Here is a 25,426-nt window from a genome sequence, read left to right on the forward strand (position 1 = left end):
TCTTTTGTTGCCCAAAATGTCAGCAGAACCACAGACTAAGCACACTAACAAAAGGTGTATGAGTAGTATGAGTAGTATGAGTATGAGTAGGAGAGGGAAGGACAGTCAGAGAGGCGGAAGTGACAGTCAAGGTAAGCGACTAATGTTGTAACTGACGTCAGACGCCGGAGATTTTGGCGGAAAATTAAAGCAAATGGTAGTTTAGATTTGAACAAATTTCTTTAAGCTTCAGTATTACCAAATACACTTATCAATTGTCTCATAACTAACAATATTTGTCTAAATTATCTCCAACACCCTGGAGAACAACGGGGAGAGTTTAGACGCTCTCCAAGATTATATTGATCAGTGCTTTCAGGATCTCGTGATGAAGAAGGCCCAGAGTACAGCTTCCCCGGCCAAATCTGAGACACCGTCGTCGAAAAGACAACGCCCGGCAGATTCCCCCGGCACAACATCGCCAGCTGGCAAAGATATTGCCGACATACTGGAGTCAATCGACAAGCGATTGTCCAGTTTCGACGCAAGGCTGTCCCTGGTGGAGATTCTTCACCGGGAATTTAAATGCTTGCGAGAATCCCTGGAGTTCAGCCAGCAGCAAGTGGAAACGCTCGCTGCTGAAAATGCCACGCTAAGGGAGTCGGTGAAATCTCTCACAGAAAATGTTACTCAGCTAAATAGAGAAAATAAAAAAATAAAAGAAACGGTTATTGATCTACAAGCTCGTAGCATGCGTGATAATCTAGTATTTTCTGGTATTCCAGAAGCCGCTGGAGAGGACGCGGAGACCACGGTAAAAAGCTTCATCAAAACCCACCTGAAGCTGCCGGAGGACATGGTGAAGAACATCGTCTTCGATAGGGTGCATCGCCTCGGCCCCATTCGGGCTACGGCCGGGAGACCACGTCCTATCGTGGCCAAATTCGGCCACTTCAAACAAAAACAACATGTGAAAAGCCGCGGCAGGGAATTAAAAGGAACGGACTTCAGCGTGAACGATCAGTTCCCCAAAGAGATCCTGGAACGACGCAGGGTCCTCTTCCCACTTCGACGCGGCTTCATCCAGAAAGGCTCCCGCGCTGTCATCGCTGTGGACCGGCTGTACGTGGACGGACAGCTCCACCGCGACCCCAACATCACTCCGTGGCTGTATTAACTTCAGACCAGATAAGAATCCGCTACACCCTTTCCCTATCCACTCACACTAACTTGGATTAACATTTGTTTAACTTACCGGTATCAAATCACATCTTAAGTGTGATTTCATAGCAATATTAACACCGTCACTCTCCGTCAGTGATTTAATTGGAATGTTTACGTTTTCTTTTCTCTCTTCTCGTTTTTTTTTTTTTTTTTTCCTCTCTTTTCCCCCTCTTGTTGTTATGCTGCTCACCCTCGTCCTTGGTTTCTTTCTTTATTTCTTTCACTGCTTCGATCACCTGCTTCCACACTCTTCCACAAACAACATCATTTATTTCGACACTTACTCACTGCACGATCACGCACAGTCATGCGCTCAACGGCAGCACATTTACATCAGTCAGACAGCGCACACAGACCTACAGGATACACACACTTAAGCCAAGCATACTCATATTAGTAAATATGCAAACACATAGTCAGACTCGGGGAGCATCTCGCCACACATTTTTTCTCTCTCTCCCTCTCCTTATTTATGAACAAGTGATATATTCTCTCCACCTGTCTAAGCGACACACACAGAGTACACCCCTAGTTATGCACAGACATCTATGGGTGCACTAAGATTCGTTACATGGAATGTAAATGGAGCTGGCTCCAGAGAAAAGAGGTTAAAAATATTTAACCAACTCAAAAAACTACAGGCAGATGTTGTCCTTTTACAAGAGACCCACAGACCTCTTAGAGGTTCGAATGAACTTAAAACACCTGAGTTTCCTAATGTGTTCTCAGCCTGTTATAATTCTAGACAAAGGGGAGTAGCAATTTTAATTCATAAAAAAATTAATTTCACAGTACTCGATACAGTTATAGATCCAGAGGGCAGATTCTTAATCATTAAACTATCTATACTTGATAAAAATCTATGTATTGTAAGTGTATATGGTCCAAATGTTGATGATCCCTCATTCTTTCACGGTTTTTTCAGTGCACTCTCTGAACACTTAGATGGCACACTTGTGCTTGGAGGCGACCTCAACCTTGGACTGAATGAAGAAATGGATAGGCTCAATACAGCAGGAACTCAGCGTAATTGGCAGTCCACAAATATAATCAAACAGTATATGAGCGACTTTGGTCTTTGCGATGCATGGCGCTCCCTTCACCCCACCAGTAAGGAATATACTTTTTTCTCACATGTTTATCACTCCTACTCTCGTCTGGATTATTTTTTGGTCAGCAGCTCACTGCTGAGCGACATTTCAGACATTGAGATTCATCCTATAGCTGTCAGCGATCATGCTCCTGTATCTCTAACACTAATGCACAAGAATAATACTATGCCAAGTAAAAACTGGAGATTTAATACATCACTGCTTAATGATGAAGACTTTATTAAATATTTTAAAAAAGAGTGGACTTCATATTTAGACTTTAATGACACTCCCGGAACATCAGCTTCTGTTTTATGGGAAGCAGGGAAAGCTGTGATGAGAGGTAAAATAATTTCTTTCTCATCACATAAAAAGAAAAAAGAAAACAAAAATATTCAGGAATTAGAAAAAAACATCAAATCACTAGAAGAAGCCTACGCGTCCCACCAAGATCAGGAAACATTGAACAAAATACGCAAAACAAAACTAGAATTAAATGAGATAATTGATAGAAAAACAAAATTCTTAGTACAAAGACTACGCTTACAAAATTATGAACATAGTAATAAATCCGGTAAATTTCTAGCAAACCAGTTAAAAATAAATAAAGAAAAAACAACTATATGTGCTGTTCAAGATTCATCTGGGAACACAATATATGAACCGAAACAAATAAACAACATTTTCAGGGATTTCTATAAAACGTTGTATTCACCACAAATAAACCCATCTAAAAAGGAAATTGATCAATTTTTAGACAACATAACTCTCCCAAAATTATTAGAATCTCAAGCAATGGCACTGGATTCGCCACTGACATCAGGTGAACTCCAGGAAGCCCTGATAAATATGTCCAATAATAAGGCTCCAGGTCCAGACGGCTTTCCTGCAGAATTCTACAAAGAATTCTGGACGATTCTAGCACCAGTTTTTTACAGAACGTTGTTAGAAATCAAAGAAAAGGGCAGACTTCCATCAAATATGAATTCTGCAAACATTAATCTCCTGCTAAAACCAGGCAAAGACCCTGTATATCCCTCAAGCTATCGTCCAATATCCCTTATTAATGTAGACCTCAAAATAATCTGCAAAGCTCTCTCGAAGAGACTAGAGAAAATAACCCCCCTCTTAATTCATCCTGACCAAACTGGTTTCATAAAAGGTAGGCACTCATCAACAAATACACGTAGATTACTTAATTTGATAGACTACTCATACAGTAAAAACCTTGAAACTACAATATTTTCCTTAGATGCAGAAAAAGCGTTTGACAGAGTTAACTGGAAATTTCTATTTGCAACTTTACACAAATTTGGTTTTGGATCTTCTTTCATCAACTGGTTAAAAATATTATATAATTCCCCAACAGCTTGTGTCAGAACAAATGACCAGACATCCTCCAGCTTATGTCTCCTGAGGGGCACCAGGCAGGGATGCCCACTCTCCCCTTCACTGTTTGCAATTTTTATCGAACCACTAGCAGCAGCAATTAGACAGAATTCAGCAATTAAGGGCATAAAATGCAAGAACGTAGAACATAAAATCAGCCTTTATGCTGATGATGTGTTACTCTTTCTCCAAAATTCACAAACCAATATCACTGGGGTGATTGAATTGATAAACTCTTTTGCAAGAATATCAGATTACTCAATTAACTGGTCAAAATCTACAGTCCTTCCTATTAATTGCTGCTTCCATAATTCCTCTTCTACTCCACTGCAATCGGGAAATATAAAATATTTAGGTATTAATATTTCTCCCAAGCTTGCAGATCTAACTAAATTAAACCATACCCCACTTTTAAAGAAAGTAGAAGGTGATCTGGCTAGATGGAAATGTCTACCCATATCACTCATGGGAAGGGTTGCTGCTATAAAAATGATGGTATTACCAAAAATAAATTATTTATTCTCAATGATCCCAACTAAACCGCCGCAAGATTGGTTCAGATCTCTAGATTCATATATGTCCAAATTCCTTTGGAAAAATAAGCCCCCACGTATAAGCTTAAAAACACTACAAAAGACCAAGGATAAAGGAGGATTAGAACTACCTAACTTTCAGCACTACTTCTTAGCCAACAGGCTTCAGTTTATCTCAGGATGGCTAAAACATACCCTCTTAGATGAACCTTGGCTAGATGTAGAACAAGCACTTTGCAATAATCTAGAGATTTCAGATCTACCATTTATCAGCTCAAACATCCAACGACATGAATGCTTCAAAAGCATCAACATCAGCTCTTCTCTGACAGCATGGTGGGAGTTTCTGAAGTTGACAGAGTCTTCATTAATCCCATGCAAACGTACACCTATCTGGAACAACCCTGACATATTACAAAACAATAATATGATAAACTTTTCAGATTGGAATGGTAAAGGAATCAAATATGTAGAACATATACTAGAAGGAACAGAATTTATTTCATTTGACAGACTAGTTACACAATATGGGATCAACAAGAAAAGATTTTTAGAATATCAACAAATTAAATCCATAATAAAAAAGAAATTTAAACTGGGTCAAGTTGAACTACAAACACCACCAAGTGTGGTTCACTTTTTTACTCTTAAAACCCCCAAATTACTATCCAAAATATACAGAATGCTTTCTAAAACAGATGAATCAATATCACTTCCTATTGCAAAATGGGAAGCGGATTTATCAGTTAACTTAGACCAAAACTTCTGGTCTCAGATTTGCTTAAAAACCTTTCATCTAATCAGAAATCCCAGTCTTCAATTGATTCAATACAAAATACTACATAGAGTGCACTATACAGGTCATCGGATGTTCAAGATGGGCTTTGCATCTACCAACAACTGCTCACACTGCCAAACCAATTCACCGGACAATTATATCCACGCTCTTTGGTTCTGTCCACCAGTTCAGAAGTTTTGGCGCGAGATATGTGAAGACTTATCAAAGTGTCTGAAATGTAACATTCCAACTTCCCCCTTAGTGTGTTTGTTGGGCAGCTTAGATAATGTCACTTCAGAAAAGAATATAGCCCATATGGTTTTCACTGCTCTATGCATAGCCAAGAAAACAGTCCTCATGAACTGGAAAAATAAAAACAATCTTAATTCTAACCAATATAGAAATTATCTATTAGATTACATTAGTCTTGATACAGCCTCTGCCACCACATCAGATCAATCGCTCTGGGCTCCTCTGATCAGCTCCATCACCTAGTGGGGGTGGGGGGTCATATTTTGGTCTCGCCTTCACTGTTGTGATTGGTGTGGGGGTAGGGTCAGGCTTGGGGCGTCGGGGGGTTCCCCGGGAGCATCTTCCTTGGGGGGCTCAACCCGGGGTAGCGGTCATGGCCAATTAGGGGCTCTGTTGGCTCTTAGGTGACGGCTTCCTCGTGGCTACGTGCAGCGGGGCTAGGGGAGGGTCTGTGCTGACGGACGGGGATTACTGACCTGGTAGCCTGGCTGCCCCTGGGTGGGTCCGGGACGGGCGTGAGGTTCTGGGGGCGCTCCGGCTCTGGCCTGGGGCCCTGGCCGGGCCTCGGGGGCCTGGGTCCTGGTTGGTGTGTTGCCGGGGTTGTGGGCCGGTGGGTATATGGGGGCCCGCCACTGGCGCAGGGTGCCGCCGGTGCGCCGAGCCAGCTGGGGGGCTCTTCAACTGGTGGGGGGGGGGTTGTCACATCTTGCAGGGGCTTTCCTCTCTCAGGAACTCTCTCTGCAAGAGGGGGAGATACAGGAGAGGTGGAGGAAGATCTCAGCCTGGGCGTCTATTGTCTTATGTAGTCTGGAAGATGAGTGGATGATGGGGTGGGTGCAGTTTTCTCTGTTGTGGGGTTGAGTGGACTGCCCCGGGCTCTGTGGGGCCGGGCGGCGCCGCTGCGCTGGGCCCCGGTTCGGATGGGCCTGGGCCCCCCTTCCCTGGTGGGTCGCGGAGTATGGGGGTGCCTACTGGGGTCAGCGGGGGAGCTGGCCCCAGGGAGGGGTCACTTGCTCCTCCCTTCCTTCCCTCCCCATCTCCAGCTGCCTCCCTCTTCCCGCTCCACCACAACCACCCACACATGCAGGGCCTTGGAGTGGGGGTGTGTCACCAGGGTGCAGAGGAGGTAACCCCCCCCCCTCTGTCCCCTTCTGGCTGCCTCTGCCTCAATTTTATCCCGCAACTTAGACATTCACATTACTCACATTCTCATTACACATAAATATAGGATCTTGGGGGTGGGCACGCTACACGGAATCCCAATTACCATCAGGGTGTACACCTCACCCCCGGCGTCGTTGCCCACCTCTCAATTTTAAATACACGTAGACATTGAGGGCTAGCAGGAGGGACTATGCGCTTACCTGCTGCTCTCTGGCAGGTAGCTCCATGCCCTCCTGGGTTTTAAACGCACCTTAGAACACACATACATCAACACTACAATGAGCGGGTGGAGGGAGGTTAGGAGTCTTCTCTCACCCTCGTTCTCTGCTTTCTGCTGGAGCAGGGGGGCTAGGAGGAGGAGTTGGCCGTCCGACTGGGGTCCGGAGTGTGGGGCCTCCCTGCTGCTGCGGAGTCGGGGCGGTCTGCTTCTCCCCACTGCAGGGAAAAGGGTAACACAACCTGGGTCTGGGTGCAGTTCCCCCCTCCAGGGGCAAGGGTACCTAGACCCGGTTCGTAGAGTACGCTTGGGGAGTGTGATTGTGTGTACAGCGTCTCTTTATGTCTGTCTCCACGTTGGTTGAGTGTGGAGTAAGTGCATATGAGAGCATGAGGGTGGGAATGGATGTTTGTATCTGTGTGTGCCTGTATGTCTGTGTCTGTATGTCAGGTTGGGTATCAGATGCCACCTCTCTGAGGACAGCTCAGGCCCTCCAAGGTTTGGAGGCCTATCTCCCCCCACCACTTCCCCTGCCGGGGGCGGACTCCCTCAGACGTCGGTGCGTTGGTGGTTCTTTGTGTCCGGGGGTGGGCGTCCGGGTACACACCGGCTCACTCCTTGGCGGCTGCTTATCGGGGCCTGGAGCCTGGGGCTCGCTTGGGCCACTTCGGAGGTGGGGTGCCCCCGGCCTCTCGGCCTGGGGCTCGGTCACTCAGGCACAGCTGGCTGCCGGCGGAGCTCACGGGCACGTCACTGCAGCCCCCCCTGGCTTCTGCTCCGTGGCTGCTGGGTGACCCCTCATCTGGGACTCTCCTCAGCTCTTTCTGGGACAGTGGCGCGGCTGCCCCTCTGTTGGTCTTCCTTGGTCTCTTGTGTTCTGGGGGCCTCTGGATGTCTGGGGTTTTGATCTCCTCCATACCTGCTTCATGCCCTGGAGGACGGGGCAGTGGCCCCCCACACCCTCTAGCAGATCATTACATGAGGGAACCTTTTAAGAAAACAAGCGCGTCCATGCTCACAGGTGTACACACGGGTGATCACACACACAAACTACACCCTTTTTGGCTCCTACCTCAATGCACACTGTGCTGTCGATCTTACGTGCTGCACAATAATGTTTAATATTTAGTATTTACTGTCATATTCCCATATATCATTGTGATGTGGTTTATTGTATTACTCTCGTTTTCTTCTGCTTGTTTTCTTTTTTCTTTCTCAACAGGTGATCCAGGTGATCGATATATGTATTTTTTTTTTTTTTTTCTTCTGCTTATTCTGTTGGTTTTTGTTTTTTGCCCTTCTCCCCCGTCCCTCTTCTCAACTGTTTTTCTTCCCCTCTTTCTTTCTCCCTTTTCTTTCCCCCAGTCAAGTCTGTCCCGTATTCAGCAAGTGAAAATAAAATAAAGAATAAAAGGTGAATCAAATGGACCATTACGGCAAAGCTGGGATGGTCAATTTGGTAAAGAAAATCCGTTGGGCATCTTTCTTCGCCTTTAGACAATAATTCTGATGGCAAAAGAACCAAACGGGACAGGCAAAAAAAGAAAAAAAAAAAAAAAAAAAAAAAAAAAAAAAAAAAAAACAAAAGGTGTATGGTTCCAAAAAACTCTCCAAACATTTGTCGAACACAGTCTGTACAAGCCTGTGCAGGTCTTAATGTCAGGTTTGGTTGGATTGCGGGTAGGAGGCTGCTGGAATGATGACTATTATCTGCATCCTGCTGAAGTGGGAACTCTTGGCTATGGAATCCACAAGATGACGTGTTTGACGCTTCGAGAGAGGCTGTCTAAAACTAACATTTTGTCTTGTGAAATCATGTAGCTCTACCAGTGGGAAACTGATAGTTGGCAAGTACTCTGAAATCAAATGAATTGGTACTTGCAATGTGTGACCTTGTGTCATTTCTGCTTTGGTTTTTATGGTAGCACAAAACCTGCAGACTCTCATATATTAATCATTTAAAAAATCTGCCTCTTACTATCATAGCATTATTCATTATTTTACTGCATTATTCACCATTTTTATCTTCATAAACAAGATAAAAATGGTGGACATTTTTGGCTTAGTTTCCTCCTGACTCACAGGCCTTCTGTTTGCAGGGTATAGAAATTTATATGAAAGTTGGCTTAAAGCAGTGATTCTGAAACATTTTGGCCATTCCCTAGATCAGAGTCCAAAAAATAAAGCTTCACACCCACCACTGGATTATTGAATTATTATCATTTATTTATGTTTAAACTGCTCATTTTAGTTTAAACTGCCCTTTATTATATCTTTTTATTGGCTATTATGACCAAAATGGCATCTTTTTGTTCACAGAGCTTTGTGCCTGTTTGCCTGTGAAAATAAGTAAACCTGTAATTTACTCACCACCCATTTTCATTAATAATAAAGAACCAGCCCAGCTGAACTTTAATAACCTGAGGTTAGCAGGTTATTAATTGTGTATTTTGACCCTGGTCTTCCACCGACGACATGCTGTAGCTATGTATCCCACCACTATTGCTTGACCCACAGTTTGAAAAGCACTGGCTAAAAAAGAAAGCTTAGGGCTCAAAGAGAACTAAGGGTTATTTTGTTACTCATGCAAAGCTACTCTAGGAGAGTCCAAGAAAAAACAGCTGGAAATGAGCACAAGATTGTTTTACCTCTTTATAGACCTGTCTGTGCTTTTTTTGGAACGATTTATTTCTCTGTGCAAGACATTTAATCTCTCTTTGTATACAAAAGGTGCTTTATAAATAAAATCTCCTCATCTAGAAACATCCAGTACTTGGCTATTTAAGGATAGTTTAGTTCGTGAGAGTGACCATGATTCATCAGGGATGACTCAGTTTCATGGATGAATCAGAATCAGTGTTGTAGTGTGCATGTCTGTGCGTGTGTGTGTGGGCTCCTCTCACATGTGACGATGACAGATTCAGCTATAAACTAAAGCCAGATATCACCTTGCTTTGGCAGTTTTCTATTTTTTTTTTGTTGTATTTTTTTAACAAAAGATTTGTGCCTTAAGTGCATTTTTCCCCATTTCAAAACAGCTCCAAACATCTGGCTAGTGCAAACAGATCAAAAGGTTTTTCTTAAACTCTTCTTGCTGTTTGTACATTTTTTCCTCTGCACATTTTAACTTTATGGATGCCAATTTAAAGAGAAAACATGCAAAAATACTTAAAGAAAGAATAATATTAATTTTATCTGCCTTGAGTGTTATATACATATAATACTGAGTGTTATATACATATAACACTCACTTTACTGAGTGCCTCTTCCTGTGTCTGTTTATCAACTGTTGACGATGAACGCTGCAGGAACTCACTCTCACCTTTGTTGGCCCACTGTGCCTCTATCAGCTCCTCCCCGTCCTGTTCCTGCACACCTTCTGATAGCATCACAGCTCCTCTCCTCTTTGTTGTTCGTTCACCGGCTTCCTCTTCATCGTCCCCTCCCTGAAGAGTGAATTCTGACCTGCAGCGAAGGCACTGCAGGCGAATGCAGCTGTGACAGAGCTCAGAATCCCGGCGTTGGTTTTCCTCCACCACATTAGACAGTATGTCAGTCAGAGCCTGGTCAGCAAAAAAAACCTGTTTGTTAATAAGCAGGAAAACCAAGACATTTCTGCTCACTAAACAGTTCTGCAGGAGTCAAAGGTGGTAATAATACATTTTTTACAGCAGTTCAGAGATATACAAGCATTCTCCACACATTCCAGACAATATTAACTTTTTCCTGTAACTACACAAAAAATTATATAGAAAATTAAAGGGTACCTATAATGCTTTGTGTTATTTTATGTCACAGATATACTGTTACAATAGAGGATTCTCATATCAAACGTTGCAAAAAAAAAAAAAAAAAAAAAAAAAAAAAAAAGGGCAGGCAATTTTCCCACGAGGCCACATGAGAAACTGGGACTGTCGTGGAGAGCTACCTCTTAAGTTTGTGTGGTGCTCCACAACAGGCTGCACCTTATTATTAGACAATATGTCAGTCAGAGCCTGATCGGCAAAATAAATAATAAGAAATAATTCTGGAGGAGAGAAAGGTGGTAATAATACATTTCTGCCGGCAGCCAATGAGATATACAAGCATTCTCTTTGCTTTTCTCTCTGACAGGCGACTGCAAGCTAAAAACTGAAGTATTTATATAAAATGTCTTAACAGGATAGGAGAACTCAAGATAATATTAGAATGGGTTTCTATAAACTACTACATTTGACAAACTTCTGAAACTAGCAGTCATTCTTAGTTCTTTCCTTAAGTAGAACCTCAAGGTGCTCGTTTGGTTTTACACTTAATTCAGTTATGTGTGTATTTAAACATATATTACATATTAACTGAACAGCTTTCTGCTTTTAACATTTCATCTGACACAGGTTTTAGATTGTACTGCTGTTGATTGTTGTCAGGTACACAAAGGTAACATGGACTGAGCAGAGGACAGCCTGTGAACATGCCCAGACAACTGCAGCGTGTCCAAGAAGTCAGTGGGTGGGTGTTCTTATTTACGTACATTGCTTCATTGTACGCACCTTGCACGTCATCCGCATTGATGTGTGGGAAAATTGTTTGCTCCATCTGACAGCACAAACAACCACTCCTGGCAACAGAGGTTTGTGTGCATGAATTTAAATGTGTGAGAGTTCTTCAGCTAACCTGCAGTGCTTGCTGAGGGTCATCATCTAACAGGACGTAGCGTCTCCTCCGTTTGTCCTTGCTGATGTAGTCAAAGTAAAGTTCTACAGCTGGAAACTGATTTTTTAAATCCTGAAAGATTGTCAAAGTCATTTATCAAGTTGATAAAAACATTATATTTTCCTTTATAGACGTAAAGATGTTAGAGATGATGAAGAATCTCCTTTCATACCCCTCGGGTCCACGCAGCCTCAGTTGTTTCCACCTTAGCCAGGCTATCCAGCTCCAGACGGCATCTCTCCTGGCCACATTGCATGTCCATCTCAAGCACTAAGCCCTTTTTGATGCACAAGAACACCTCCCTTCTTCCCTTCCTCTGCCCCTGACCTTCACCAAGCCCCTCCTCTTTGTCAGATAAGACACCAACAAGCAGAGGGTGACAAAGGTCCACTAAGAGAAAAAAAAAGTAGTAGTCAGAGAAAGCAGATCATAACTGGAGGAGTTTTGTGCTGATTATCCTTCAGAATAACTGCATTATGTTAAGTCGAGCACATAATGAGTTAGATACTATTTAAAATGTTTCTCAATTTTCAACCTCCCTACCTCCTAAATCCTCTTCTTCTTCATGATTGGTCTCCCCACTCGCTGCTCTAGCAGACCTGTGGCTCTCTGGACTTGGCTGAGGTGAACTCACTACTCCCTGGCTCATCACCAGTCCATCTACCATGCTGTTATCCAAGGTGGACTCTGTCAGCTGAGGGGTCTGACCACCTTGCAAGGTGGACTCCATTTCCAGGTCTGCATCCACGTCAGAGGCCTCATTTCTAGGTTCGGAGGAAAGAATAGGTGGTGGGAGGACTTCCGGGACCTTGTGGGAAGACGGCGGCAAAGACTGCTGCTGTGGGATAGATGTAGTGGTAGTAGTGACGGTGGTGGTGGTGAGGCCGTTGGAGAGGGTTTGAGAGCAGGAGGTTTGCTGGTTAACAGTGGTGGTGAGCGTTAAGGGTGAAGCTCCATCTAGATGGTGTTCATATCTTAGCCAGTCTTCTCCGAGTTGCTCCCTGAAGCTGGACATGCGTTCAATCTCCTGCTGGTGCTGAAGGACGATGCCTAGAAGAGGAAAAAAAACAGCAAAACAAACAAAACAAAAAAACATTCATGCTCGTATCCACCTCTATACTTTTAGTCTTGGACTTTGCATGACTTTTCTTAGTTGAGCATATCCTAAGGTTGTTATTTGACACTTTAGCAATATTTAACAAGAGCATACTCCATTACTACAGTACAAACTTTAGACGGCAAACATGTTTTGACAACAAACCCTGTGTGGAGGACAAGGGTCTGGACTCATAATCAGTATCACTGGGTTCGGATATACTGGCCCTCCGCACTTTCACCTTACTCTGAAACAAAAATTGACAATTTTTCAGTAAACATCAGAGAAAAGCACTAACAAAAGCATATCAACACCGAAAAGAGCATCACTCCCACCCTATTTTTCCTTCTGCGAAGGTTTGAGACAACCGCTTCACCGATGGACAGGCTGTCACTCAGCTCCCCCACCCCACTAGATGCTTCCTGGTAACTGCGTTCTGCAGGCATGGTGTAACCTGAAGGCAAAGTCTGCACCTGGACCATCAGCTGCCCTGGTTTTGGCAGAACCTGCAAAGAAGAGTACTCCAACTTTACTACAACAAATGATTTTAAGTATTAATTCCACATTTTCTTTTCCAAATACAGTGCAAATAAATGTAGCAAGTAGCAACAATTTACACCGCATGAATTTTTGAGTCACTCTGAAGAGAATCTGCTTTAGTATCAAGCTTTTAAACTGTGAGATGATGAAGTGATGTTAAGAGTGAGACTCACTGATATTTCAGATGAGGACAGTAGGGTGCCATCAAGTTTGAGCTATAAAGAAAGAAAAAAGGGAATGTCTGAAATTTTGGGTGAAAACAAGAAAGGCAATTCTGGGAAGCTTCTGCAGAGCAGCCACTCACACAGAAACACACTGCAGCTCAAACCTTTGTGTGAATAGCAAAGCTGCACTTTGTGACAAATTGAGACTTTTCTTGTAGAACAGATGACCCAGAGGCTACTAGAACTTAAAAACAATACTTTCACACCACATTTCCATCCTTTGGAAATGTAAGTGTTAAAAGATTTTGAATTTTATTAATATTCAACAGTGATAAATGTTTATGTTTAGCTTATTTAAATTGCACAGAAATGCCTGTACATAGCATCATGTTTTAGTTTATTTGTTTTGGTGGGTTGAAAAATAGTTAAATAAACTTGTGATCATATTTATGGATCACGATAGCACATGCCATTGGCCAAATGATTTATTTATGCAGATGAAAAAAGTGAGTGTTAATGTGTCTGACGTCACAGTGTTTTTGTGCGCAGTGTAAAAGTAATTGCCTCTGATTGTGAGAACGGTGATTCTGCAGGTCACCAGCTATTTAAAAAAAAAAAAAAAAAAGAGTAAAAAAGAGACAAAATTTACATTGTAGATGAAAAATAATCATAGGAAAAAGGTTTTGTGTTGATCAGCCAAGAACTACTACAATCTCATTTTCTGCTTTTAAGAAAGGACAGTTCACAAAAACAGAGAGAGAGAGAGTTGTGTGTGTTGGTTAAGCAGTGATAATAATGATAAACATGTCTTAGTTTGTCACTTTCAGGTGACAAGCAGACCTGAATCAATTTTCCACATGCAGCGGTTGGAAGAAAGTTATAGTTTAACATCATTGGAAACATTCAGGCCAAGTTTCTGGCTAACTTATTTACAGCACCATGTGTCTCTCAAACTCAAAAGCGAGCTCTCACTCCTCCCTGAAGACAAGGAATGCAGCTCCAAAGAGCAATGACATGGCAGATAAAGAGACAGCAGCAAAGTCCTGGGCAAAGAGTCCCAGCAAGCAGCAGCAGTGTGGACAAACAGCATCAGAGAAGAAGAGCAAACCCATCATCCTGCCTGATTGGATGAATGGCACTGTGTTCCCAACAAGCTGCAAATTCTCTGTGCAGGTGAAAAGAACGTTTGAGGAGAACTGAGGAGACTGTTGGAGTTTGACATTTGCCACTTTTGGAGAAAATGGCAAGAAGAGACAGTGAAACACAGGACAAAGCTGAAAGGGAACTGCCTGCTATTGGACTGTTGAAGTGGGAGAGGACAACAGTGAGAGTAAGTGAGAATGCTGGTGTTTAAAGTGGGAAATCAAAATTTGGGTTAGCAAACCTGGGAAAAACAAAACTGACTGCTTAAGTGGGAAAATTGTGAAGGAGTCTGAAACACTGCAAAAAGAAACATACAAAATCACACACACAAGCAGAACACGCATTAACCCTACTAACACTTCCAAACACAAGAGAGCTCATGAAGATTAGACAACATCTTAAGCATGTGAGTCTGTTTACCATCTTGTCCAAGTCACTTAGTTTGATGCAAAGATCAATGGACTCATAGCACATTAGTTACAAAATGATTAAATAATAGCAGAGAAATGTGTAGGAAAGGCAGCTTTAAGAACATGCTCTGCTGGATATGCAGCTCCACAGACATGCATTAAACCTGCCTAATAACACAAACACACATGCAATGAAAATTAGCTTGTTATCTCTCATCAGTGTTAAAATAGTGTGAATTTAACAGACACTTGTTATCAAATGCTGAATTTATCAAAAAAAAAAAAAAAATTGACTCTCTAGGTTGCAGGACAACAGTTTAACTTTTGTGGGGGGAAAAAAAGATTCTGGTTTGACCAACCAGTGATCAGACAATAAATTTAGTTGTTAATATAGTAAATTGGGAGATGTTTTCTGCTTGATTGATGCAGCACAAGTAATTTACTGTATGAGGGAAATTCTATTTTTGTGATAACATTTTGAATATGCATTTCTGTTGTCCTGTCATCTTAGTGGGTTAATAGCTGATATGCAAATTAGTTGATCGTTCTTAGATTAATGAAAGGTGACTGAATTCTTAGCACGAGTGAATGAGATGTGTTGGAGTTTGTTAGAGTGGAGACTCTAAAACACTGAGTTTCCTGTTTTGATGTGCGAGTGAATCCTGTACCTAGATACACAACTCTGAATACGTCAGAACAAACTTCTTTTGTGAAGTGCATGACAACATGTCACATGTTTTGTGATGACGAAAAAAAAAAAAGGAAAACTGAATAAAATGGGTGTGTGTGGCCTAAATGAGTGAGAAGCACAGACCTGGGGATTAAACTCATAGCTAATAACATATTAGGCTTATGTTGTGTGTTGTGCAGCTGATGGTTGGTTTGGAGTGAATCTAGCTGATGATTTTTCTTTTGTTGTGAAGTTGAGCCTGCCAATTAGTATGATAGTATAATAAACCATGCTAATGGTATGATTTACCCTCCTGAGATGAGGAGCATGTGTCATGACGTAACAAGGCCTTTTTATTTTGATACTTTCACAGTGCACTGAAAGTTTTGTTTGATAATCTCTGTCTGAGCAGATCTGCACGATTAGAAGCGCTATACGATACGTCGTCAAGAAAATTGTTACAAGTGAGTTTCTCCACATTAAAATGGGCTCAGGAGAAAGCCACTTATTTGGGACAATTAGAAAATGAGAGTCCCTGCCTAAAAAGGATTCAGCGAGGTAATCCGATCTAAAATTCTTCTTTTTTCTTTTGAAATGACGTTTTGCTGAGGGTGGAAATCAAATGCGGCGATAGTTTCCACTATCAGCAAAGAAAGAAAGAATGGATGAATGAATAAATAGAAATAAAAACAAACTGACTGACTGGTAAAAGCTGACAAGACTTGACCACGACTCAAAGTTAACCTCCACCTAGACAGGCCAAAAGGGTGGATGAATTTACGTGTTTCTTTTTACAGGAGCAGAGAGATGACAGCAACATCCGAGGTTGCATACCGATTTAACTTTTAAATGCCACTTTCTGTGTTTGTGAATCTACCAGGGGTGTGTTATTCATGGGTTTGTGTTGTTCATAGAGATTACTGTGAGAAAGAGTGTATACACCCGCGCAGCGCTAACATTTACATTTCTTTTCTACAGCATTACAGTTCTTCATGTGACTTGATCATGTGATTTATACCAGAACAACTAGTTAATGTTTTTCTACTACAGGATTTCTGGGTTTATGTGTGAAGAAAACTGTGTTTACAGGTTATGAGTGGTGATGCTGTTACACTGTGTTTTAGGGAAAATGTGAAGGTTATTTTGGTTTCACTTCCAGATCTTGTTTTTCAGGCCATGATGGTGTGTATGCAGGCTCCTGGCGGAGCCAGTTTTTAAGCAAACTTAATATGCAAATCACACTAACATCTTTTACTGCAGGATTATAGGTCCGAGGTGGTGCTGCTCCAGAGGAGGAGATGCCCTGATGTTGCCTGGGACATGATCTAGCTAACCTTATTCTTTAAGACAGGAATCTGGTTTTGATGAGTTGACTCATGGGAGTGTCCATGCGTCAAGAGGAGGGGTCCAGGATTAACATGAAACAATGAATTAACATTAAACTATGTTTTATATGATTTTTGCAGCGATTTGTGTGATTAACAGTTCATTCAACGGGTATTGAACCTATGCAAGTGGTGCATCCATGTTCAGATGAGGCTTTGATGGCCTATAAGTGAAGTTCACTCAACTAAAGAATGTGGTTTGATGATTGTTGACATGCTCTCCAAATAGAAGTTTTTCCTCCTAGCAAGGAAATATAGGTGCAGCAGTCATCTCCTGAGAAATCTTCAGAGGCCCGGTGAGAAGCAAGAACCATTCCAGGCATAGCTGACAGCCCAGGCAGTGGTTGAGGTCAAAGGTCGAGCTGGTTGGGGCCCATCATGAGATTAGACTTTGGAGCCACAGCAAGGAACTGAAGCTGCGTTGGAATGAGAACTGTGCCAAGGGGGATTTCCAGAGGTCAACAGAGGAGATTTTGGACAACAGACGGGCACCTGAAGGATGAGGGGAGCGTGCCAAGCTCCATCGACAGCGCACGGGGAATCCGAGGATGACATCATGATTCTGTGAAAAGGACAGGAACCAAAAGCTATGGTGGTGATGACAGCAGTTTCCTATGAACATCACCTAATGCTGTGTCACTGTACTGTGCATACGATGAAACTCTGAAGACTGCTGGGATCATAACAGCAGTAAGATAACTGGACCCAGCACCCTTTCCACAGAGGGGTTTTTCTGCAGTAGAAGAGTCATAAGTATTCCTATCACAGGACAGAAAGTTCTCCACGCCCTTTTCCCATGGATAGGGACTGGAAAACATGCTCTCGGAAGTGAGACACTGGACTATAGATTCGGCTTGTTCCTCAATGCATCCTGCAAGGTCAACGAGGGACATAACCAAGAAATGGACGCTCTCCGAATTGCTGTAATGCAATATCGTGTAGCACTGGACATGATCCTGGCTGAGAAAGGAGGATTGTGTGTCTTAATCAACACCATGTGCTGCACCTACATACCAGATAATGTACATTCTTTAAACATGGCTTCAGATTCTAAAGAGACTGTTGATCGGCGTTGGAGTTTTCCTGGTTTTATTTTACTTTATTATATTTTATTTTGCTTTTCTTTACTTGTGTTATACCTTGTTTAAAGGCTGTAATTTCACAGACGATAAGTTTATCACTCACAACATATGCAGATGTACCACAAACCGATGAAGATCATGAAGACTTCTTTTCCTATTTGTTAAATGAAGATGAAGTGCAACTAATTATGTAGTAACTGAAAATGTGAAAGACAAGTAGTTACTTACTGATGACTATGATGTAGACTCTGATACAAGTGTCTAAGTTGCCCATAAAAACCAGCAAATGCATTCTATGATGAACTAACTGAAAATACATATTTGTAAGAAGTTATGTCCTGATAAATGATATGTGTTTTGCTGTACAATTCAAATCTGCTAAAAACAGGCGGGAATGTTAAAAGATTTTGAATTTTATTAATATTCAACAGTGATAAATGTTTATGTTTAGCTTATTTAAATTGCACAGAAATGCCTGTACATAGCGTGTCAGCAAATTCTTTAGCTGGAACAAAGTGATCACATGAGGAAGTTGCTCAAGTTTAGACAACACCCACATGTATTGTTTTAACCCACTACAAGATCGTTAATCAACTTGTCCATCTTTGTCTTGCAAGGCTGCATCCTGTGCAGCCTCGTATGCAATCACCAGATAAGAAGCTGTTTTTTTCCTAACTTGTACTCCACCCATGAGTGTTACGTGAGTAAGGCAGTATATAATAAACTCTGAGTGAATGCCTGGCGCGCTTTGCCTGCACGTCTTTGTAATTGACGGGACGTGGTCAGGCAATTGTCCATGTACATGAATTAACTCTGGGCCTGTGATTCTTTGCTTTCCTGAGGTTTTTCTCCTTACAGTAAGGTAAACTTTTAAAGTATATATATGCATAATACATTCAGTTACAATTCTTATCACTCACTCTGGTGTTGGCAGCTTTTGGCGAGAGGTGTCTGACTGTGGAGGTGCGGTGGGTCTTCTGGAAGTACAGTGGGTTTCCTTCCAGATTCAACTGAAAAAAGACAGTTTTGCATTGTTAGCTACTCTCCTATGGGGAAAAAACCTCCCAGTTTGAGACCAGGAGGCATAAAATATTAGGCTAGATTACATGACTTTAAAGTTTTTTGTGTAAAACCTCAGCACTAGATGTCAGTAGACTGCTGATTGAAGTTAACTGAATTCCGTTTTCTTACCCCTCCCAATTCAAGTGTATAATTCTATCTATGATGGCCGCTATGGCACAAACTGTGTATCTGATATCCCCGTGTTGGTGTTGTTTGTACATCATCTTAATAATGCTGGTCCAGGATCAACATTGCAACCAAGTAATCACATTGTTTTGTTGTCATAGCTTTGCAATGTGAGGAAAAATGCCTTTGTTTTAAAACTTTCTTCTGGATCAAATGGTAAACATTTCAACTCTTTTATTAGCATTAGCTAACTTCCTGGCTAATGTTAGCTAAGTGCTCAGATGCCACTGGTCAGCTGCGACGTTAATCCTGGACCACTACTGTTATTATGATGATGATGTAGGGCCAACACAGGGATATCAAATCGTAAAGACTGTCAGTCCACACTTTACCTCAGCTGTCAATATATGTACAAGACTATTTACTGTGGAAGAGGCTGTAAGTCTTTGTGAAAAGAGTCTGATACAAGTCGATGAGTCAATGAAGTTTACTTCTATTTGATTAGCGCGATACTGAGGTGAGTTGTTCAAGATATCCTGAACGTTTCTGTCAGTGTTTTTGCTGCTGTTAGCTTTGGTTAGCCTTTGTTAGCTGCTGTTAGTGAAACTTTTGTTGATTAGGATGCAACACTGCTGGACTCTGATGCTTAGTGAATAAACTGCCATACAATGTGGGAATGTAATCAAACTGTTTGTCACAGGGATAAAGCCTAACATTAGCTGGCATAACATTAGCTTATAACCAGCTGTCATTGTTCATCCAGCTTTCATCAGCTGTACGGAAATGGGGGGATTTTGCATCTAATCTGTTGCCATTAAGTAACTGTGACAATATCTGGAATAAATAAGCAGGTTTTTGTGTGTTAGGGCCCTGACTTCAGTTCTGCAGGGGCTTGAGGTGAGGGAGAAGAGGATGATATTCTATTAAGATACTGGTGGTGTTGCCTCCTTCCTTCCTGTTTTCAGTTTGTCAGTGGAGGGGACCCCTTCTTAGATGATAAAACACAAAGTATGAACCTTCATATCGAGAGTCTGAAGGTGCATATACAAATTTAAATTTGCCTGAACAGCATGTGAATGGCTACAAGTTCTCTCCTTTGGGATGTATGTGGCCAGTCTCTAACCATGTAAATAAAATATGATTAGGCAGAACAGTGAAGTCCATCGTATTCAAGATGTTTGTGGCACAAACTAGTGCCGGCGCCTGTGCATTTTTAATGGGTTAAGTCTAAGTTTATAAGAACACATCAGTTTGTTGGAAGATGTAATTACACACTAATCTGTGTATATTGATGAGTACAACTTTATTTTTCTATAACATAAACTCAGAAAATGGCTATTGCACCTTTAAACCATTGTTTAGTTATGCTGCTATAAGCTCAGGCAGCTGGGGGACCTCAAAGTCAACCTCATTAGTATTTTCTAGAGATGTGAGGTAAAATGCTTCCTCTGTATCGCAATGTTACAGACTCTTTCAAAAAAAACAAAAACAAAAACAAATACTGGATCCTGATCAATTCCAACAGTTTAGCCCAGCCCCACTTTTGTAACGTTTTCATGCAAATCCATCCAGAAATGGTTGAAGAAACCTGCTAACAAGCAGATTTAAAAACAATGAGCCCTAATTGCCTGACCTCACTGGGAGCAGTAACAAAGTGTCATGTAAATTTGACCAACTGACGATAAATGTGTGCATGTGTGCATTTTTACTGTGTTGAGGCAGTGCAGCAGGGAGAGAGGAGCCAGCTGGGAATGCTCCAGCAGGATGTTGTAGGCCAGGTCTAAATGCTGGAGAGAAGACAACTGTTCCACGCCTGTTTTGATGAGAGATGCCAATGATGCAAGTGAATTCAAACTCATGCACAAGTTCAAGAGCACTGGTTTAAAGGAAAAAAAAATGACCAAACATTAAGTTATTTAATTAAATTCTCATGTTCTTTTCCCTTATTAAAAATGTCTCTGTGTGATGAAGAAAACTATCTTACAAAACAGTGGCAATAAAGTTTGTATATCTTCACGCTGCTTCCTCATCTACCAGCTTCATCACTATTTGGTCTCTTTGCTGAGAAGGTAAATTGGGCTTTAAGAAGAGTACGGGAAGCCTGCGACTGATAACAGTTGTCCCTACCGTTGATGGTTTCCAGTTCGTTGTTCCTGAGGATGAGTGTGACCAGCTTGGCCCTAGTACTCAGACCGAGCGTTGGCGCCCTCTGCAGGCAGTTGTAGCCCAGGTTCAAGTGTTCCAGTTCAGTCAGAGCCTGGGCGAAAGCGAAAATAAAGTAAAACAAGATTACTGTAAATTGCAGAATAAATAAATAAAGCTTAGATTCTATGTACCCAAATGCTGATAGCAATCCAACCTTTAGGAATTCAGCACACTCCTGAATCTTGTTATGGCTTAGATCCAAAGATTTCAGGACATTCAGTAAACTCTGTAAGATTTGAAGAAGCTGAAGTTGGATAGAAACCTTATGCTTATGAATCAGTAATGACACATTTGTGTATTTGCTTGTCTCACCAGTGACTGGTCAAGGCAAACTATGGAGTTGTAGCTGAAGTTCAGGGTGTGAAGTTCAAGCCACGGTAGTGCTGAGCTCAGATCACCTCCACAGAGAGAGAGCAGCTCCTAAAAATGCACATCATATAAATCACTGAGCTTTTTGGTCCTCTCACATTCCCAGAAACCTGCTCATGCTACCGGCTGGGAGTACCTCCAAGGAAGTGAGGCTCTTTGAGCAGGTAAAAACCTCTAGCTGGGAGTAAATTCCTCTGAGGCCCTCGAGACAGTGAGGGGGGATTCTCTTCAGCTGGTGAGGAAGAACAAGCAGAGACGAGTTACAATGTAAAAGACCTGTGTACTTAAAAAAAAAAAAAGCACCGTAAACAACAAGAAGTGAAAGTAGGAAGTATTCACACATTACCTCCAAACACTTCAGAGACTTGAAAGGGAAAATTTTTAACACAGACTCGAGCCTCACACCCAGCGGGTTGATGAGCTGCAAACACACAGCGAGTCAGAAATGAGTTGGCAGGGCCAACTTTTTGGGACTCAATGTGAAAGAACCAAGTTCTGGGTTAAAACCAACCTTGAGGGAAACGGTCTTCTGCAGGATGTCAAACAGGAACTGCAGCTGCAGCAGCGAAGCGGTGTCAGCTGGGTGGGAGGGCAGTGCGAGGAACCCGTGTTGCTGGCTCCGGGATAGCAAGTACTGCTCAAACAGCCTTGTGAGCTGCTGCAAGGTGGCAGCAGGCAGGGTCAGCGTGCTGCTGCCGTCCAGCACCACGTCACCTGAAGGGTGAAAGCGAGCTTTCATGCTTAAAGTAATCAACCAGATTTGACTCACAAGTGACAAGTTAGTCAGCTACAGAATGAATGAGTAGCTCCAATGCAGTGCTACAGATTTGGACGCATCCACCTGAATATTATTGTTGTTGGATGTCAGTGGAGCTCAGTAATTTAGGTAGCTATGCCTCTTTTTCACCAACTTCTACTCAGCGCGACTCAGTTTTTAAGGTTTTCCATTAGGTGGTAGTAGCTGGTACCACATACTTTTTAGTATCACTTTGGCCCCGGTTCTAAGCGAGCCAATCTGAGCCAAAAATGTGACGTCAATGGACGGCATGCCGCTAATCGGCCAGGCAGCGACTACACTGAAAGAGACACGAGTGCGACTCCTTCCCAAGAATCAAACCTGCCATTTTTGAATCCTGGTAACAAGGGAAGTGTTTACACACGCCTCCCACCAAAACCTTCACTTGCTGTGTTGTGCTTGTGGCGCATACTACTGAGGTCTTCGGATGTTTGGGCAACCTTGCTGTAACAACCCCACCCACATTGAGATGGTACTTGTAACTGAAAAATGCAGAAACTGTGCAGAGTAGGTGCCAGTGGAAAAAAGGCTTTAGTGATCACAAACTTGGCAAATGGCTGAGAGTGTGTTAGACACACAAAAAAATCATAAACAAACTATTATACTGTTGTTAGTGGTCCGATGTCAGCTAAATAATTTGCATTTCTGAAAATGAATCATTATCAGTAAACTATTAACACCACTCTCATTCATGTATGTAGTTCATATTGGAGAGTTCTGTGGACAGGAGGAACCTCAGAATAGCATCCCTGCTGTTTGGTGATGATGTGGTTCTGTTGGCTTCATCAGTGCATGACCATCAGCATGCACTGGAGCAGTTTGCAGCCGAGCATGAAACCGCTGAGATGGGAGCCAGCGACTCTGAGTCTGAGGAAGCGGTTCACTGCTGGGAAAACAGTGCAATGCTCTCTTTGGGTTGGAAAAGAGAGGCAGCCTCAAGGCAGTGAGTTCAAATATCAGGGGATCTCATTCACGAGTGTTGGGAAGCTTGACGGACGGTTTAGCGCGGCGTCAGCAGAAACCTGGCTGTTGAACCAGGCCGTTGTGGTGAAGACAGTTTCAATTTACCGATCCATCTACGTCCACAACCTTCACCTGTGGTCATGACTTCTGAGTAACAACCAAAAGAGTAAGGCAGTGAATACACCCTTTACCTGGACTGTGCCTTAGAGGTGAGGTAATGACTTAAGGCCCGGGGCACAGAATCGTTACAACAGAGGTTCCACTGGACAGTTTCGAAAAATGAGGGCATAAATTTTGGACTTTTTATCAATTTTTTCATAAGTTTATAAGTTTTTGTTCTACTGATAAAAACCTCCCACATGGACATTCAGAAATTAACTAATAGATAAACATTTAATTGACAGAAAAGATTGTTTAAATTTAGCACTATCTGCTCCAGGAACTTCTTTTTACAGCGGGCCCACAGTAAAAATGACCTTGATGCCATTTTTACTGAAAATCACAGAAAATGAAAAGCACAGAAAATGATTTCCTATTTTCTATAAATTAACGAAAACTTTGTTTTACAATTACAGGACAGTCTCAGCGATGAGCAACTAAATCTTGTTCTGAAACTTTACACATTTATTTCTTACAATTTAAGCATACAGTGCTCATTGACAGATTTCTTTCATTTAAAACAACAGCATTTCTCTATCGTGCATGGTTAAATCTGTAGTTCAACTTTAAATTAAGAAAAAGGGGAGCTTCACAGGTCCGTCCCACTTGAGGTTAAAACGATCTATATGTGGACTGTGATGTAAAAGGAGTTTGACATCCCTGATCTAGAGGACTCTCAGAGCAGAGCTGCTGCTCTTGCCAGCTGAGTTGCTCCAGGCATCTGGTTAAAAGGCTGTTTTTTTCTGTTTGTTTGTTTGTTTGTTTGTTTAGATGCCTCCCTTTAGAGGTTTTTCAGGCACGCCCAACTGGGAGGACACCCCAGGGTAGATCCAGAGGAACTGGGAATGCCTCTGGACCCCCCAGGAGGGACTCAGAAGTATGGCTGCTGTGAATGTGACCCAGCATCAGATAAGTGGAAGACAATAGATGGATGGTTGATTTCTCTCAATAATATAACACCCCCTTTCAAATAACTCCTCAGACAAATTAAAAGGAAAACATTATCTGTAAACAGACTGTAAAACCCTTACATTATTAATGAATAGGGGATTAGGCTGGCTCAGTTATTATCTCATACATCGTCTGTTGAAATAGCTTAAACCGCAATCGGGGGCTGAGCGAATCTGGATGGCCCTGAACCTGTCAACATGAGTAAACCGCCTCATGATCCTGTGTCATGCTGCTGTTTTTGGACGGATATTGTATGTAAAGGGAATAGTGTCACACTGGCACATACCGTTATTTCGGAGAAGCGTGGCCAAGCTATGTACGAGAGGAGAGTGGCCCGTCTGAGGTGCAGCCATCCTGTAAGAATTCAAGAAAGAGTCCTGAGGACACAACTCACGGAAATTAAAAACAGAAAAACTTGTCTTGCATGCGTTCAGTACGTTTCGTGCTGTTGTTTCAGCGGATTTGATAAAAACAAAAGACGACTACAGACAACTATACCACAGCCTTGGGCTAATAAACACTTTTTCCGTGTTATTGTAGTTAGCGTTCAAAGCTTTAGAGACACGCTAACTGACATAGGTATTCAAAACTCTGCTATTGCTAGCAGTTAGCTCGGCTAAAGTATCCCGATAAGTAAGCAAAACGACATACCTGTGCAATGACAGCCGACAGCCGGATTGCTAACATCAAGGTGTTACTTATAGTAGATCATATTAATTTTGGCGCACAAAGAAACGCCAAGTTATGGTGCTCATTTGTTATTGTGGCAATCAAGCGCAGAGTGATGTTGACATTTTTTACCTCCGTCACATGACGGAACTGAAAGCGTCTACGGTAGCCTCGTTATACCAAAAAGTATCACTCTTACGCGCCCATTAATAATAAAGTTTCTTCTTTTTTTTAAATAGTTCTTCTTCTTTCTGCTTCTTCTTCTTCTTAATATTATTATTATTATTCATAATAATAGTAAAAATCCTCACAGTTTG

The 25,426-nt window shown here is 42.1% G+C and overlaps 1 protein-coding gene across 3 annotated transcripts in view; it reads right to left on the reverse strand.

Annotated features, from left to right (window-relative positions):
- The window catches only part of stk11ip (serine/threonine kinase 11 interacting protein), a 53,512-nt gene extending 28,205 nt beyond the window's left edge, over positions 1 to 25,307 (reverse strand). For 2 of the 3 annotated variants that reach the window (XM_085150456.1, XM_085150454.1), the window contains exons 1-17: positions 25,092 to 25,307; positions 24,727 to 24,794; positions 22,083 to 22,285; positions 21,918 to 21,992; positions 21,708 to 21,803; positions 21,515 to 21,622; positions 21,357 to 21,428; positions 21,125 to 21,254; positions 20,707 to 20,810; positions 18,730 to 18,819; positions 13,129 to 13,170; positions 12,751 to 12,921; positions 12,581 to 12,662; positions 11,863 to 12,369; positions 11,492 to 11,709; positions 11,281 to 11,391; positions 9,944 to 10,190 (exon numbers count right to left, since the gene is read on the reverse strand). In XM_085150456.1, the coding sequence (XP_085006582.1) occupies positions 9,944 to 10,190; positions 11,281 to 11,391; positions 11,492 to 11,709; positions 11,863 to 12,369; positions 12,581 to 12,662; positions 12,751 to 12,921; positions 13,129 to 13,170; positions 18,730 to 18,819; positions 20,707 to 20,810; positions 21,125 to 21,254; positions 21,357 to 21,428; positions 21,515 to 21,622; positions 21,708 to 21,803; positions 21,918 to 21,992; positions 22,083 to 22,285; positions 24,727 to 24,793 (2,323 nt within the window). In that variant the 5' untranslated portion in view covers position 24,794; positions 25,092 to 25,307. The remainder of the gene's footprint in view (positions 1 to 9,943; positions 10,191 to 11,280; positions 11,392 to 11,491; positions 11,710 to 11,862; positions 12,370 to 12,580; positions 12,663 to 12,750; positions 12,922 to 13,128; positions 13,171 to 18,729; positions 18,820 to 20,706; positions 20,811 to 21,124; positions 21,255 to 21,356; positions 21,429 to 21,514; positions 21,623 to 21,707; positions 21,804 to 21,917; positions 21,993 to 22,082; positions 22,286 to 24,726; positions 24,795 to 25,091) is intronic. The other variant, XM_085150455.1, reaches the window with a different exon arrangement.
- Positions 25,308 to 25,426: the final 119 nt, after the last annotated feature.

The sequence above is a fragment of the Neolamprologus multifasciatus genome, chromosome 23 (assembly GCF_963576455.1).
Source record: "Neolamprologus multifasciatus chromosome 23, fNeoMul1.2, whole genome shotgun sequence".
NCBI lineage: Eukaryota > Metazoa > Chordata > Actinopteri > Cichliformes > Cichlidae > Neolamprologus > Neolamprologus multifasciatus.